This window comes from Atheta coriaria, unplaced genomic scaffold (assembly GCF_025399875.1).
Source record: "Atheta coriaria isolate IRGN ID8LTWV9N9 unplaced genomic scaffold, Caltech_Dcor_3.1 hic_scaffold_3_pilon, whole genome shotgun sequence".
In the NCBI taxonomy this organism is placed as follows: domain Eukaryota; kingdom Metazoa; phylum Arthropoda; class Insecta; order Coleoptera; family Staphylinidae; genus Dalotia; species Dalotia coriaria.
The window spans coordinates 5,272,991-5,288,479 of NW_027045445.1; the positions used below are offsets into that span (position 1 = coordinate 5,272,991).

The following is a 15,489-nucleotide window of genomic DNA, read 5'->3' on the forward strand; positions in this document are numbered from 1 at the left end:
ATGGCATGAGGAAAATGCAAAAAGTTTTTCTGCAACTCTTATAGTTTCCGAGGAAATCGCGTCGGAAAATTCACTTTTCACTTTTCAAAAGTAGAAATTTTAAAAGCTTATCATATGTAGAATTGTTTGCTGAACGCAATGCAGTTTTCCGTTTTTGTATATCTCTATTAGTTTCGGAGATAATCGGTAATTAAGTATTGCTGGAAGTACACGTTTCACTTAAATGCGTCTTCAGGGTCAACGGCAAATACTAATGAGTAAGACTTTTCATTTATAAGTGTATTAAGAGCCCCTCTACACAAGGATATTGTTGATTTTTAAGAATAATTAGAATTATGTAATAAAATGTCATGCGCCTCCACCATATTTTAGTTAATTTTTTGCTTGGTTTTTATAAATTAAAAAAGAAAGTTTTTATTGCTGATTATGAAAGAGGACAATTATATGAATAAAATATTTTAATGTATTATTTTAATTAGACGTTTAGTTTAGAAGATATTCGCATAAAACTATTGAATACAATTTTGTCAATAGGGCCTTAAATAAGGGTTGTAGGGAAAAACTTTACTAAAATAAATGATTTATAATGGCCTGTTTTATCATAATCCGAAGAAAAAATTTCAAAATTCCAACTTTTAAATTTATGCTATAAAAAACATAAACCGTGAAAAGATTTCGTCATAAAAAAGGCAAAACTTTTTCATTTTTTTATGCAGAATTAAAAATAGGAATTTTGCAAATCTGATTGCGGATTCGGATAGTTTGTTGAATTCTAATTAATTTATTTCTTAGAACAAGTGTTTAAAATTTTTCAATAGCATTTCATTTTTTTGAGGTCGAAAACACTCGAAAAGATTTCGTTATAAAAACCTTTTTATGTCAGAAATTAAAAGTTGGATTTTTCAATTTCGAGATTCTGATAGCTTGTTGAATTCTGATTACTTTATTTATTTTTCTCTAGCACTCACCGTTTAGGCCCTATTGGCAATTTTAACAAAAATTTTGACACACCTAAAGATTTCGACCTGAAAAAATTTAAGAATAAAGTTCGACCCTGTTCTTCAGCAGGTAATATTTTCATTAAAAAAAGTTCGACCCTGTCTTTCAGCATAAATTATTTTGTGGCTTTGATGAGCGCCCTCTGTTGACCAAAACCAATATTAACGGAATAATGTCCTAATTCAATTATTTAAGAACAATTTCATTGTAGCACTGATCGTTTAGGCCCTATTGACAATTTTAAAGAAAAATTGAACTTGCACAGAAAGGAATTCAATTATGGGGATTATTATTAAAACGATGCATCTTAGAACAAAATTTTATTAAAATAAAGTATTCTAAATCACATTTTCTTCCCTGCATATTAGTGTCATCAGCAGTTGTATACAAAATGCTAGGCGCCTCCACCAAAATAATTTAATTTCTTGTTCTAAGCAAAAAGTAAAGTATTTTTACATTTAATTCATAATAAAATGTGTATCCATACTAATTTGAGGTAATTAAAGAACAAATTCAACTTTTGGGAAGTGTTTTAAAGTATTTCGGAAGAATACAAACAAAAAATATTAAAGTTTAGACTTTTTACTTGCAAATCCTTAAAGAAAACAAGATTTTGACTGATTTACTACCGGAATTGTTTATCCACAAACACAAATATATGTGCATGAGTGTATGCTCAATCGATCGAACTCAAATTTCAATTGGCGAATGCGTCCGCCTCGCTGCGAATTCCAATTTTGAAGAGCCTCCTCTCCGCGCGCGTGTTTGCATTTTTTTGCGCTCTTGCGCTTGGATGCGACACGATCACGTCCGGCCCATCGCATCGCAATCGTGGAAAGATTTTCGCAGCGCGCGCGCCGGAATGGCTTTCGAATTGATATTCCATATTCGGCACGGCTGCGATTCGCCGATAAAACTTTTCACAGGATTACGGCGCGCCTCGCTGCGCGCAAATTCAACCAGAAACTTACGCTCGCATGCCTCCTTTGTGAATTTCAATTCAGCGACTGCGCCGAGGACAACGGCGAAAGAACAACAAAGTGGGAGTTTTGTGCACAAATGATGAACTGATTTTATCACACGCTATCAGCGTCACGGACGCCAAGGCGCAGAATTGTGTTGCTGCGGATGCTCACCATCAACAAAAGCAGATGGCTAAATGTAGAAATCCAGAGTAAATACTACGAAAAATGGAAAAATTATTTTCAGCAAAAATAAATTGAAAAAAATTAAGTTTTTTGTTGAAAAATTCAATTATTATTATTTTGGCAAAATAATTAAAAAAAAACCTAAAATTTTATCTTTTTGTCTTATAAAATGCAATTTTAAATTAAACTAGATTAAATTTTAGTTTTGTTGAAGATATTCTTCGTTCTGTGCAAGAAAAAATATCAAAAAATCGATTTTTTTTGTTAAAAAATTAAATTTTTTCGAAAAATTGTTGAAAAAAACCCAAAATTTCATCTTTTTGCCTTGTAAAATTCAATTTTAAGTAAATTTACCTTAAATATTTGCATTGTTGGAGATGTTCTTCCTGTTGGATCCGAAAAAAATCTGAAAAATCAAATTTTTTGGTTAAAATATTAAAATTTTTCGAAAAATAATTGAAGAAATCTTCTCTTTTTACCTTCTAAAATATAATCCCAAGTAAAACCAAATTAAATATTTGTTTCCTTTGAGATAATCTCCCCGTTGGACAGCCCCGAAACGTCTTTGTCGCGTCCGCGCTTTCGCTCTCATCGCGCCCGCGAATAAAAGCCGCTCAGTGCGGCGGTAGACGCTCAGTCGCGCAACGGCAGCACTCGACGTAGCTCGAAGCAGCCGCCACACCGCCCACCGCACTCGCATCCTGCCGCCGCGCATCGATCCGCGTGTTTACGCCGCCGGCCCGCAGTCGCACCGCGTCCGCCGCCGCAGCGCGCACCTCGCACACTCGCTCTGCAGACGAAATATTCGCACACTGATTCGGCCCACATGCCGTCTGGCGATGCGCGGAGGTTATGTCCTGAGCCGCCTCCGCCCGCCGTCGAGTGAAGAACAGCAATGAAAAACAATCGGCGGTCGTCGCCGACGCGCGACATCCCCATCCCGATACCGCTCAACGATCGCGTCGCGACCGTCTGCGACGGGTGGAAGGACGCGGCGGCGGTGGCGGCGGCGAACAACGGCTATCTGCAGGAGGCGGCCGGTGGGCCGCTGCTTGCCGGCGCGCCCACGGTGAACACAGTGGTGCAGGTATCTTCAGCCGGTACTCGGACGATGGTCCTGCCTGGACGCGCTGAACGTGCCAAGGAGAGGTGTCTGCTCGCCGCCCTCGTTGTTCTACTCTTTTCTGCTGGTGTTGCTCTTCTGCTGCTTGTAAACACTGCGCAGAATACACCTTGTTCAAATACACGTAAGTTATATTTTTACTGCGCATGCGCAATAGCCCAGAACATAATTATATCATTAAAAAACACCCTGTATATATTTTTGCACCAGTAAATATTTAATTATCTTGATACTTTAATATCACTGTTGATATTGCGCATGCGCAGTAGCCCAAAACATAATTTTATTATAAATTGCTTCAAACACCCTGTATATAAATTTATACCAGTAAATATTTAATCATCTTCGATTTGTATCGCTGCTTTCATATCACTTTTGATATTGATTTCGTGATGAATGTTTTCATTTAGCTGCAATTATGGCGCGCACCTCGAAAAAGGGAAATTCGGTCATGCGTGTCAAGGTGCGGTGTGGTCCAGTGCCGAAAGTCGTGCGTGCGCCCATTAAATATGCTTTAATAAGGCGCGCAATTCCTCAAATTAATTGCGTCGCGCTGCGCCGATTTTGGGCCGAACCACTTTCGAACGCCGGCCGACAATTGCAAAACGACTGATTTACGCGTGTTCACACATCGTATATTATCATTGACATTCCTACGCATCGCTATTTAGGCTAATTAACAACGCCACAAATCACGCCGCGTGTGATTAATCGTCAATCTGTTATTGACCGCGCTTCAAACAAGTTTTTCAAGTAGAAAACACAAAAAACACGAATTAAACTGCGCAGTTTTTATAAATTTTACCTTTTTTATGGTAAAAACACTCTGTATATTTTTCGTTTTTACAGAAAAACAAAGAAAAGTCTGCCTCACAGAAGAATGCGTACGGACAGGTAAGTTTCCCCTCAAAAATCAAAAAAAAATCTTCAATTTAATCTCATGACAAGAAAAAGAATAAAATGGCCGCAGGAAGACATTCGGTGACTCTGTGACATTTTATTTTGGTCCACAGTTGTTTCTATCAAATGAAATCTTTACTATTGAACGCACTGGGGGTTGGGGGGAATGCAATTTCCGGCTTTCAAAGTAAATTGAACTCTCGGACCAGTGGCGATGTCACCGCGCCATTGTCTTTTGACGTTCGATAGCTTACACTTTGACCTTTCGGACTCGACCACATTTTATCACTCGATGGCATCAAGTCAATTGAAAATGTCTCTGGTCAGGTTTCCACCATCAAAGCACAGAAGACAAAAAAAAGCAATTAAGAGATTAAATAAATTTTTCATTTCGGCGTTTCCGACCGCAGGAAATTAATAGTGCTTTTATAAGATTCAAATACACGCGGTAATGGGGTTATGTTGCACTTGCAATATATTTGCGGTTAACGACGTGCGTCGCAGTTGCACAAATTGCAATGTTAATGAGATTTCCGGTGGTCGTCCCCAGTGCGGCAAGGACTGCGGCAAGTTTCGATTAAAGTGGTTGGCAATCTGCGTAAACTATTTGCGTTGGAGATTGAAAAATAATTGCGTAAAGTGATGAGCACGAGTATATCATGAATACCGGTATACCGATAGTAAAACCGGTATTTTATGTTTGAAATACCGGTATTTCGCTATATATCAGAAGTAATATTATATCAAAAAATACTAAATTTGAAAATAAAAAATACCGGTATTTGAATTTTAAAAATACCGGTTTTCAAAATACCGGTATTTTTTAAATTTTAAATATATTAAAAATATCTAAATTTGAAAATAAAAAATACCGGTATACCAACATTTAATACCAAGTGTTTCCGAATAAATTCTAATTTACTCCCACCACCTGTAGCGGCCTCTCTAATGTCGGCAATGAATCACGACGCCGACCCATGCGACGACTTCTTTCAATACGCGTGCGGCACGTGGAATAAAAAACACATTATCCCCGAGGACCGCAGTTCGATAAGCACATTCGAAGTAATGGCCGACCAACTACAAGTTATACTCAAAGGTATAACCATCTACCCGCATACAAAACACACATAACCTAACTTACCATCTATTAATCCCCCTCCAGGTGTTTTGGAAGAACCAATCGCAAGCGACGATCATGAAGCAGCTGTTAAAGCTAAAACTTTTTACAATTCATGTATGGATACACGTAAGTCCCCAAAAACATTTTAAAAGCTTTAGAATAAGGTTAGGTTTTGTATACTTACAGATCAGATACATAAAATCGGTGATGAACCTCTCCGTGCGGTGTTGAAAAGTTTGGGTGGATGGCCAGTGGCAGAACCAGATTGGCAAGCGCCCACGTTCAGTATCGAAGAACTCCTGGGTCGGATACGCGGGATACACAATGAGGGCATCCTCATCGAGCAGTGGGTGGGCCCGGACGACAAAAACAGCTCAATTAACATCATCCAGGTGCGCACAAAGTAAGAAGTAGCCCACAACACACGTTCGCATGCCGTTTTACGTTCGAATCCTTTTCATAAGCATAAACAATTTAAAGAAAAACATTATTTATGTGTGTGCATGAATTAATTTGGGTTTTCCAGCTGGATCAGATGCAATTGGGCCTGCCGAGTAGGGATTACTACTTGAAGGGGAGCAGTGAAGGTGATCTACAAGCGTATCACAAATACATGACGAATATTGCTCTGCTTCTTGGAGCTAATAAGACTACAGCCGCTGAGGAGTTGCTGCAGATTGTTGAGTTTGAGAAAGAAATGGCTAATGTAAGTCTTATAAATATTTAAATGGTAGAATAAGTATCAAGTGCGCTAAATGGTACTTTAACCACGCTTAGTTTTTGTATTTGAACTTTTTATTTTAAAACTTCGAAATCTACCGTAAGCATACGCGCAGGCGCAAGTTCAACCCCGTGACTAAAGTATTTAAATGCACTTTTCGTGCCTCAAAACCGTAGAAAAAGTGACATTTTAAAAGTGGAAGTCGAAAAATATTGAAAAAATGTATATGGATGTAATAATAGGTTATGTGATGTGTTTAGGCATCGTTACCGGAAGCTGATCGTCATGATACCAGCGCCATCTATAAAAAAGTGACACTCTTAAAACTTCAAAGCATAGTACCGCAAATTAACTGGGCGTTGTATCTCCGGACATTTTTGAAAGCAGAAATCACGGATAATGAACCGGTGGTTGCCTACGGTTTATCCTATTTCATCGAAATGGGCAAGATTATCGCCAAGACAGATCGAAGGTGTAAACATTCACAAAAAAAATCAAAATATTATTTACTTACCTTAAATTATTTTAATTCTGAAGGATTATCCACAATTACGTGCTTTGGAGGTTAATAATGGCACTGGTTCCGCATATGATTGATGACTATCAACGCGAACGTATTGAATTCCGGAAAATTCTTCTCGGGATCCTCAGTGAACGGCATCGATGGTCGCAGTGCGTTGAATGGACGAATAAAAAGCTAGGAATGGCGGTCGGGGCGCTGTTTATTAAGGACAACTTCAATCATGAGAGCAAAGTAATTTTACTTACTTACGTTTAAAATGTCGGAGATGTGAAAATGTTTTTTCTTTTTATTTTGTGTGTATAGGAAACTGCTCTGACGATGATTCATACAATTCGTGAGGCATTCAATGATTTATTAGCGGACAACGATTGGATGGATGATGAAACCCGAGCTGTCGCCAAGGAAAAAGCCGACGCCATGAACGAACGTATCGGATATCCGCAACTCATCACTGATAAGGATGCGCTCGTTCTGGAATACGCCAGTGTAAGTCAACATAACCTCAAATATCATCTATTAAACTCATTTATCATAACCTAACCTAATATAACTTGACATAACCTAAAATATCATCTATTACACTCAAATTATTGACAATCAAAACATTTCAACATAACCTATCATGACATAACCTCAAATATAACCTATTATACTGATGTTATGGACGTTCAACATAACCTAACACAATATAAACTATCATAACCTAAAATATAACCTATTCCACTCAAATTTTTGACAATCAAAACATCCCAACATAACCTAACTCAACATAACCTATAATATACCCTACTAAACTCATTTTATTCCCTTCTAGTTAAACATAACAAAAGAAACATTCATGGAAAACATCCTCCACGTCCTAAAATTCGACGCCGAGCAGAACCTGAACAAACTACGCCAGCCAGTGGATAAAGATAAGTGGTCCACCGAACCGGCAGTTGTAAACGCGTTCTACAACCCGAATAAAAACGACATTGTATTTCCGGCCGGCATTCTGCAGCCGCTCTTCTACAGCCAACACTTTCCGAAATCGCTCAACTACGGCGGCATTGGCGTCGTCATCGGCCACGAGATTACACACGGCTTCGACGATAAGGGTAATAATAAAATGTTATTTATTACCCCATTAAACAACTTACTCGTACACTACTGTGTTGCAATTGTTTTACGAGGTGAGGTGACATTTATTTCTTTCCAGGAAGGCAATTTGACAAAGACGGCAATATGATGCAATGGTGGAATAATGCGACGATACGTGCATTTCGCGATCGTGCGCAGTGCATCATCGATCAGTACTCGCGATATCTTATTGACGAGGTGGGGCTTTATGTTAACGGACGTATGACGCAGGGGGAGAATATTGCTGATAACGGGGACTTAAACAATCATTCAGGGTAAGCAAAATTACAAAAATAATTGAAAAATGTTAAAAATCAATGTAACATAACCTAACTTAACCTAAAATATAACCTAACCTAACTTGACCTAACCTAAAATACAACATAACCTAAAATATATCCTAATCTAACTAAATTTAACCTAGAATATAATGTACCATAACTTAACCTAACCCAACCTAAATTATAACATACCCTAACCTAAAATATAACCTAACTTTAACATAACCTCTTTAAAATTACTTTTTTTAACCCTAAAACTCAATATTTTCACTTTTAGGCATACAGAAAATGGGTTTCGCAACATGGTGAAGAACCCGACCTCCCCGGGTTGAACCTAACGCATGACCAACTCTTTTTCCTAAATTACGCGCAGATATGGTGCGGATCAATGCGTCCCGAGGACGCACTGACAAAAATCCGCTCTAGCGTGCACTCCCCAGGCCCCATCCGGGTCCTGGGCCCATTATCAAACTCATGGGACTTTGCAAAAGCATACAATTGCTCTCTGGGCTCGCCGATGAACCCGACCAACAAATGCAGTGTTTGGTAAAATCATAAAACACACCACAGGTCTGGTTTTTGCACATTTTGCAACATCAGGGATATATATGATCCTAATACGAGTTGCTCTGCGTTGACAGCAGAAGAGGGGGACAACGCCTATTACAGGCGCACCTAACCTAACTTTACGATTATATTTTTTGTTTTTGAGGTTTTCAATGTACAAACAAAGCTAACAGAGGAAAAAAGTGAGCTTTTTTGACATGCATATGATAAGATTTATGATACAATATTATAACTACTGTGAGGATTGATGTGAGGAGATGTGACGATGTGACTCTGTACATATCCACTGACTATACACATGTCTCTGTACAGTATTATTTTTGCATATCAAAGTGTAACTTTAAACCCCACACACACGCATAAATATGACACGGATCCATGTCCACACACACACAGAACACACACTTTGTATGGTTATGTTACCATTCAGCTGTAACATGTATGTACTTACTTACGATTTCACGTTTATAACTCTAATAATGGTTGTGTGAATGAGTGTCGAAACAATACCATATCGAGGTTATGTTCTTTCGACCTCCGACGCATGTTTATCTAATCCAAAAATTAATGTACGACCACACAAAGAGGCGATTAATAAATAATTATTGTTTGATGTCACAAATATACTCATTTTTTAGCATTTTACGTGTAAAAAATACCGGTATTTCGGTTAACCGGTTATTTTTTTGGTTTAAAATACCGGTATTTTTATTTTTAATACAATATTACTCCCGGTATAAATATTCTGGTTTTTAAAAATACCGGTATACCGAAAAACCGGTATTTTAATTTTCAAATACCGGTATTTTGTAATATTTTCTAATACCGATATATTTTGAGTCTAAAAAATACCGGTATTAAATGAAAAATTCCCCCCTTCCTAGCGTAAAATAAGTTGCCATTTTGTTTGTTTTTGCACGCGCATGCGCGCCAAGTGCATGTGTGAATGTGTGAAGTACGTAAACATTAATAAATCGTCTCGTCTCTAATATCAGCTCAAGGCTGGCGCGCTCACACACACCTCCGACGGTTGTGTGTACATGAACGCGTGCGACGCACAAACCGCGCGCTCGAATCTCAGTCACGAAGTCGTCAAACGCGGTGAACTTAGATAACGCCGCACTTTTGACACAATCTCGCAGGCTTTTCACACAGTCAACACACAACACACATCGCACAACGCGCTAATCGAACCCGTCGCGCTTTTCTTTATTACCGCAATTTTCATCAAGTAACACTTTGATCTTAAACGCGTTCAAATCACCTGCGCGACACTTTAAAACTTAAAAACTTAAAAAGTCTCAAAAATAACAAAAAAATGGCGGAAGCGGAGCAAGAACGCTATGCGTTCTTGAGCGAAGAATCATTGGATATGCTACAGAATAAATACTACGCACATAATTACCGCTCACCGAGCAAGGACTACGGAGGCTGCACGCTACCGCAAAGTTTCGCCGAGTTTTGGCCCGCGATCGATGACTTTGAAGTTTATGACGACGATGTGTGGATTACCAGCTTTCCCAAAACAGGTATTGTCATATAATAGTCACGAAATAAGGTTATGTTTGATAAAAACGTCGTAATATCAACAGGTATGTACTATTTGAGGTTAGAAACCTGACTTACCGACTTTTTCCGAAGGCAGCACATGGACAAGCGAGATAGCGTGGTGCATCGCCAACAATTTCGATTATGCCGGTATAGAAGAGCCCTTACCTATACGTGTACCATATCTAGAGTAAGCATAATGTAAATTTTAATAACCTAACCTCAAAATGTTTAAAATGTTTAGATATTGCACGGTTTTTGATTTTCGTCGACACGTACGTAGTGATAGTCCAATGGCGAATAATCCAATCTGTAAATCGATACAGTTGGTAAAAGAAGCGCGACGTCCGAGGTTTATCAAGACCCATTTACCATGGGAAAAGCTACCAAGGCAAATTCGGACGTTTCAACGGACACCAAAGGTATGCAACTGATTTATAATGTAAAATATAATTTTTTATTGTTTTTTTCTTTAATTTTAGATTATTCACGTTGCGCGTAATCCTAAAGACACGTGTGTTGCCTACTTTCATCACTCCTCGATCGTCGAGGGCTACCAAGGCAATTTCGAAACGTTCTGGCAGCTGTTCACCACCAACAAACGTAATTATAACGCTTTCACATCCAAACAATTATCATAATTCACGATAATTATCAGAAAGCAACGCGGAAATGCAAAAAAATTTAAATTTACTTCCTGCAACCAAATATACACTAATCTAACCTTAAATTTTATTCAACATTAAATTATATATCATATTTTGCCAATGTAATGCAAAAATTATAATAATTCACTTCCTACAACCAAATATACACAAACCTAACCTTAATTTTTACCCAACAGTAAATTACACGCCATATTGGACGAATGTCATGAGTTATTGGTCGAAACGCAACGCGCCAAACATGTTCTACATCACTTATGAAGAAATGAAGAAAGATCTCGGTGCGAGTCTGCGTCGTTTTTGCAAATTCTTCGATAAACCAGTGAATGACAACGAATTGGAGCAACTGGTGCGCCATCTGAATTATGACACAGTGCGCAAGGTCAACGAGCGCCATTTTGAATCAGTGACGAGTTTCCTCAAGCAATTCGGCCTCTGTCAAAACGATAAAGGTCATTTCACGCGCGCAGGAATCGTGGGGAATTATCGCGCGCAAATGTGTGCGGATGTTATTGATATCTTTGATAGATGGATAGCGCATCATGATCCGAATGATGAGTTTCGAAAAGATGAGAGCAATCGACTGTTTTTCTTTAAGAAATATGGCGCCAAGTGAAACTTATTGCGATGATAAAATTAATCTCTACTTAAACACTCTGCGTCATTAAATTATACGTTTTTCTATGCGATTTTTAAGCTATACAAACATAAACACACGCCTTGGTACTTTAGATATAAGTGATTGTTTAAAATGTTTGTTTGTGAATTGAGTTGAGGAAGTAGACTACATGAGGAAATGTTTAAAAAATATAACAATAACAATGAGAAAAGAAAAGAAAATCACAATGATTGTGAATGTTTGTTTGCTTTTCTTCCCAGTGTAATTATTATACTCATAGGCAACCCATCTAACGTGACAGATATTGTGCGCATGCGCAGCGCAGCGTAAACAAGGAAACAAACACGCGCGGAGACGAAAGTTGATGCGGTTGATGCATTTTATGCATTTTCCCCACTTTTTCTAAACACGGCGTGGATTTTCTTTAAATTTCGACGCGCGCGCACTCGCGCTTGATTAGAGCGCGACTCTCAAGTACCAGTACATCTAATAAAACTCTTTAGAAATTTTATAGAAAATTTTGTGTTAATCTTAAAATGGGTGACGAAGAGATAAGTAAAAGTTTGCTGAAAGGTCCGCATGCGCAGATGTTAGACGAAGCTTTCGGGTACGCTGATAGTTTCTGGGAGTACAAACCGGGCAGATTATTGCTACCAGAGAATTTTCACAATATGGCAAAAGAGATTCTCGACGCTGAAGTACGCGAGGATGATGTCTGGGTCATCAGCTACCCGAAAACAGGTAAGAATACAAAAATACAAAAAAAATATTTTTTATTGCGCATGCGCAAAATACTAAGTAAATATTTTTAAGTAGTTGAATAATGCGCAGATTATGTAAAAGTTGATGAAATTGTGGCTTGGCCCACACTTGCTCAACATACACATTATTTATTCTGCGATTTGCAATAACTAATGCAACTAATGCACCGCGACATTTGAAAGTCACGCTGACTTGCGCAGGTGCACTCCGCGTCCTCAAATCTCTAACCATGTCCAGATATTGTCACTAAGTTAACTTTAACTTAACTTAACTCACAAACTAAAACTTTGCCTTTGCAACACTACCATTTCCTGATTATACTGTATGTTTCCTAACACCGCCGCCATTTTGTTTGTTTTTATTGCATTAAATTCCGAGTGGATGTTGTGCAACGCGCGTAATTTCGTAAATTATAATCTCAAATTGCAAATGACTAAATTTGTGTGCCACAGAGTTGAAAAGTTGACGCTGCGTGGTTTTTCTACTTTTTGCACTACAAGTGCACTTAAGTAAGGTGTAAATTTACGAGCACTTTCACGCGTTGAAAAATTTTATCACCTCGTAACATTCACGCCCTAAATCATGATATAAATAGTAATAAATTCAATTTCGTGGTGATTTAATTATAAAATCGATTGGCTGTGACAGAAAATTTTCCAATTTCTAATTGATCTTTTGGTTTGCTTACCTTGCGAGGCAGAATGTCGTCGGACTGCAACGGACACGGCCACGAGAAAGTGATATTTATGACCGGCCGCGATCGCCGCGTGTATTTGGTCATTGCATTTCCGGTTGTTCTTCATTTGCACTTCACCACACACAAACATACAACTGCTGCACACTAAACACACAAACATGAAAACTTTTAGGTTATGTCTGTCATATGTCAACGTACCAACTTTAAAACTTGATTTTTATATAGGTTCAACATGGTTACAAGAAATGGTGTGGTTAATCGCGAATGATTTGGATTTTGACAAAGCAAAAGGAACAATTCAACAATTACGAGCACCTATGATTGAGTAATTAATAAAATATTAATTAATTTGTATATTAAAACATTAAACTTACTAGATTGGGGATTTATTTCGCTGAATATGAAGATTTCGTGCAGAAATTCGGCAATTCCGTTGAGATCTGCAACAATTGGCCATCACCACGGTGTGTAAAGAGTCACCTAACTTACAAATTTCTCCCACGTCAATTCCACAAGGTCAAACCCAAGGTTATATCACTTTTTATGTCAAAATAACCTTATTTCAACCAATAAAACTTATTTTTAGGTGATTTACATGGCTCGTCATCCAAAAGACCTTTGTGTTTCATATTACCACCACTGTAGGATGATGTACAACGTGAATGTGACCTTCGCAGACTTTGCAGAGATGTTTCTCGCTGGTAACGTGCCAATTGGCAACGTTTTCGACCATTATCTTCCATATTGGCAACACCGCGATGATATGAATCTCTTATTCCTTAAATATGAGGATTTCGTACGTGATCCTAAGGAAGGAATTGAAAGATTGTCAGATTTTATGGAACGTCCGTTGAGTACTGATGATGTAAATCGCATTTGCGCTTTTCTTACCATTGATAACATGAGGAATAATCCTGGGTGTAATTTTGAGTTATTAATGGGTACTAATCTGGTGCGTAAAGGTATCGTTGGTGATTGGAAGAACTACATGGATGATGAACTCAGCCATCGTTTTGATGTGTTCATTGAGAAGCATCTGCATGGAACCGGATTGACGTTCGATGAGAATAATTGAGCTGCGCATGCGCAGTGTCGCTTAAAATTATTTCTTAACTTTAATCACTATGTTAAATTTGAACATTATTTACGGCTAAATATTAAAAGTTACAACTTTGTAAAAATAAGTTGGAGGTTAGATAAATAAAAGAATGTTTTGAATTGAAGCACGGGAAACAAATTGCAAAAATGTCATTTTTTGTAAAACATCAGAAGAAAATGACATTTCCGCATTGTTTGAGCGTTTCCGTGCTGCAATTGAACAAGTATTGAATAATATATGTACAAAAATAGCCTACTGTGAAGAATTGTTTGGTTTTTTACTCGGAAGGGTCGTATTTATGCAACTTTAGTCGCCATTGTTTGATTAAACCGTCAAAACCGCGGCGGGAGTAGATGCGGCGTTTGTTTGGCGTCATTGGATCATCAGGTTTTCTTTCATGTCTAAACAAATGCAAAAAAACATAAAATAAACACCCTGTATAATATTTTAGGTTATAAATCTTTACCTTGGTACAGTTTTGATATAATTATCATAACCGATCGTGTTCTTTCCAAAGTCAATCTGTTTCTGCCTCCGTTTTAACACTTCGGGATCAGTCTCAACACTCCGTTTATTTCCACCATTCAAGTTTTTCTTGGCGTTTTCCAACTGCTCGTAGAGATTTCCTTCGGTTTGCATCGGTTTTGTCGAACGGGTTGCATACGTTGGCGTCGCTTCTTTGGCATATGGCGAATTTCGCTGTTTCAGCAATGATCTCTTGGCACTTTTGAGATTCACCTTGGATTTATCATCGTCTTCGTTTTTGACTGGTGTGAGCAGTTGCAGTTCAGACACTGCTGATGATATGCATAAATTATCATCATCTTTCTCTGATTTGACATTGGACAGATCAAACTTGACACCTTTCGGAGATTCTTCACTTGATTCTTGTTTAATTTTCGCTGTGGGAGTCTCAGTTTTAGACTTTCGTGCTTTACTTTCTTGGATTAGTTTGTCGAATGTTAATGGTTCGTTCTCATCGTCGGAATTCTGTAAATAACGTGTTTTATTAACATTTTTTTGATGAATTTTTATTGTGTTGAATATTACCTCATCAAAGATGCGTGCGTTCTTCAACGATGTATTGAATGAGAGACGTGTTTGTGCTTGCATTTTTATTTGTTTTTCGTTATTAATAATTTAGAATACAAAATAGATTTTGAGTGATTGTTATAATGCGTATTTCAGTTTAGTGTTGATCAGGTTAAGCAGTTGGCAAAGCATAGAGATTGCATTTGTTTCCAGAATACACTGAATAACACAAACCACAAATCACTTTTTATACGATTAAGCACACAGATAGTCAAAGTGTATAAAACGCACTGATTTTAGCTAATATAACGCTAAATAATTGCAAAATACGATGAAATAAACTGTGATAATCGTTGGAGACTCGGTTGCAATGAATGAGCGCGAAATGTTTGGGGGGCAAACAAACGTCGTTTCAATATTTTACTCTAGATGGCGCTATCATTCAATAATGTCGAATAACTATTGAGATACAAAGTGTTAAAGTTAAATGTAAAAATTATACTTTTACATTAGAACTATTTTCTTTTACTTTAAATAAATAATAAATAGAAATTTAGTTATAT

At 37.7% G+C, this 15,489-nt stretch overlaps 4 protein-coding genes and 1 long non-coding RNA gene across 5 annotated transcripts; 3 read left to right on the forward strand and 2 right to left on the reverse strand.

Annotated features, from left to right (window-relative positions):
- Positions 1-1,306: 1,306 nt before the first annotated feature.
- Positions 1,307-10,233, reverse strand: LOC135803841 (uncharacterized). Its single transcript, XR_010550895.1, has 8 exons — positions 10,131-10,233; positions 6,787-7,008; positions 6,529-6,732; positions 5,478-5,746; positions 5,315-5,392; positions 2,627-3,364; positions 2,502-2,553; positions 1,307-2,180 (listed from the first exon to the last, which is right to left on the reverse strand). It is a non-coding gene; the product is annotated as an uncharacterized lncRNA (long non-coding RNA).
- Positions 3,043-9,126, forward strand: LOC135803837 (neprilysin-1-like). Its single transcript, XM_065317549.1, is given in 13 exon segments — positions 3,043-3,394; positions 4,120-4,164; positions 5,108-5,269; positions 5,336-5,419; positions 5,480-5,685; positions 5,820-5,999; positions 6,275-6,486; positions 6,552-6,768; positions 6,841-7,023; positions 7,352-7,634; positions 7,736-7,906; positions 7,909-7,931; positions 8,215-9,126. Coding segments are annotated over 13 exon segments (2,391 nt in total). The 3' UTR covers positions 8,488-9,126.
- LOC135803838 (luciferin sulfotransferase-like) lies at positions 9,549-11,557 on the forward strand. The gene is made up of 5 exons (XM_065317550.1): positions 9,549-10,033; positions 10,146-10,242; positions 10,297-10,474; positions 10,535-10,655; positions 10,897-11,557. The coding sequence occupies exons 1-5, from the start codon at positions 9,823-9,825 to the stop codon at positions 11,331-11,333; spliced, it is 1,044 nt and encodes a 347-aa protein (XP_065173622.1). The 5' UTR covers positions 9,549-9,822; the 3' UTR covers positions 11,334-11,557.
- Positions 11,558-11,754: 197 nt separating this feature from the next.
- On the forward strand, positions 11,755-14,018 carry LOC135803839 (sulfotransferase 1B1-like). The gene is made up of 4 exons (XM_065317551.1): positions 11,755-12,077; positions 13,021-13,120; positions 13,173-13,323; positions 13,382-14,018. Exons 1-4 carry the CDS (start codon positions 11,873-11,875, stop codon positions 13,868-13,870), a joined length of 945 nt encoding a protein of 314 aa, XP_065173623.1. The 5' UTR covers positions 11,755-11,872; the 3' UTR covers positions 13,871-14,018.
- Slbp (Stem-loop binding protein) lies at positions 13,892-15,325 on the reverse strand. Its single transcript, XM_065317552.1, has 3 exons — positions 14,945-15,325; positions 14,361-14,884; positions 13,892-14,295 (listed from the first exon to the last, which is right to left on the reverse strand). The coding sequence occupies exons 1-3, from the start codon at positions 15,005-15,007 to the stop codon at positions 14,172-14,174; spliced, it is 711 nt and encodes a 236-aa protein (XP_065173624.1). The 5' UTR covers positions 15,008-15,325; the 3' UTR covers positions 13,892-14,171.
- Between the last annotated feature and the right edge of the window lie 164 nt (positions 15,326-15,489).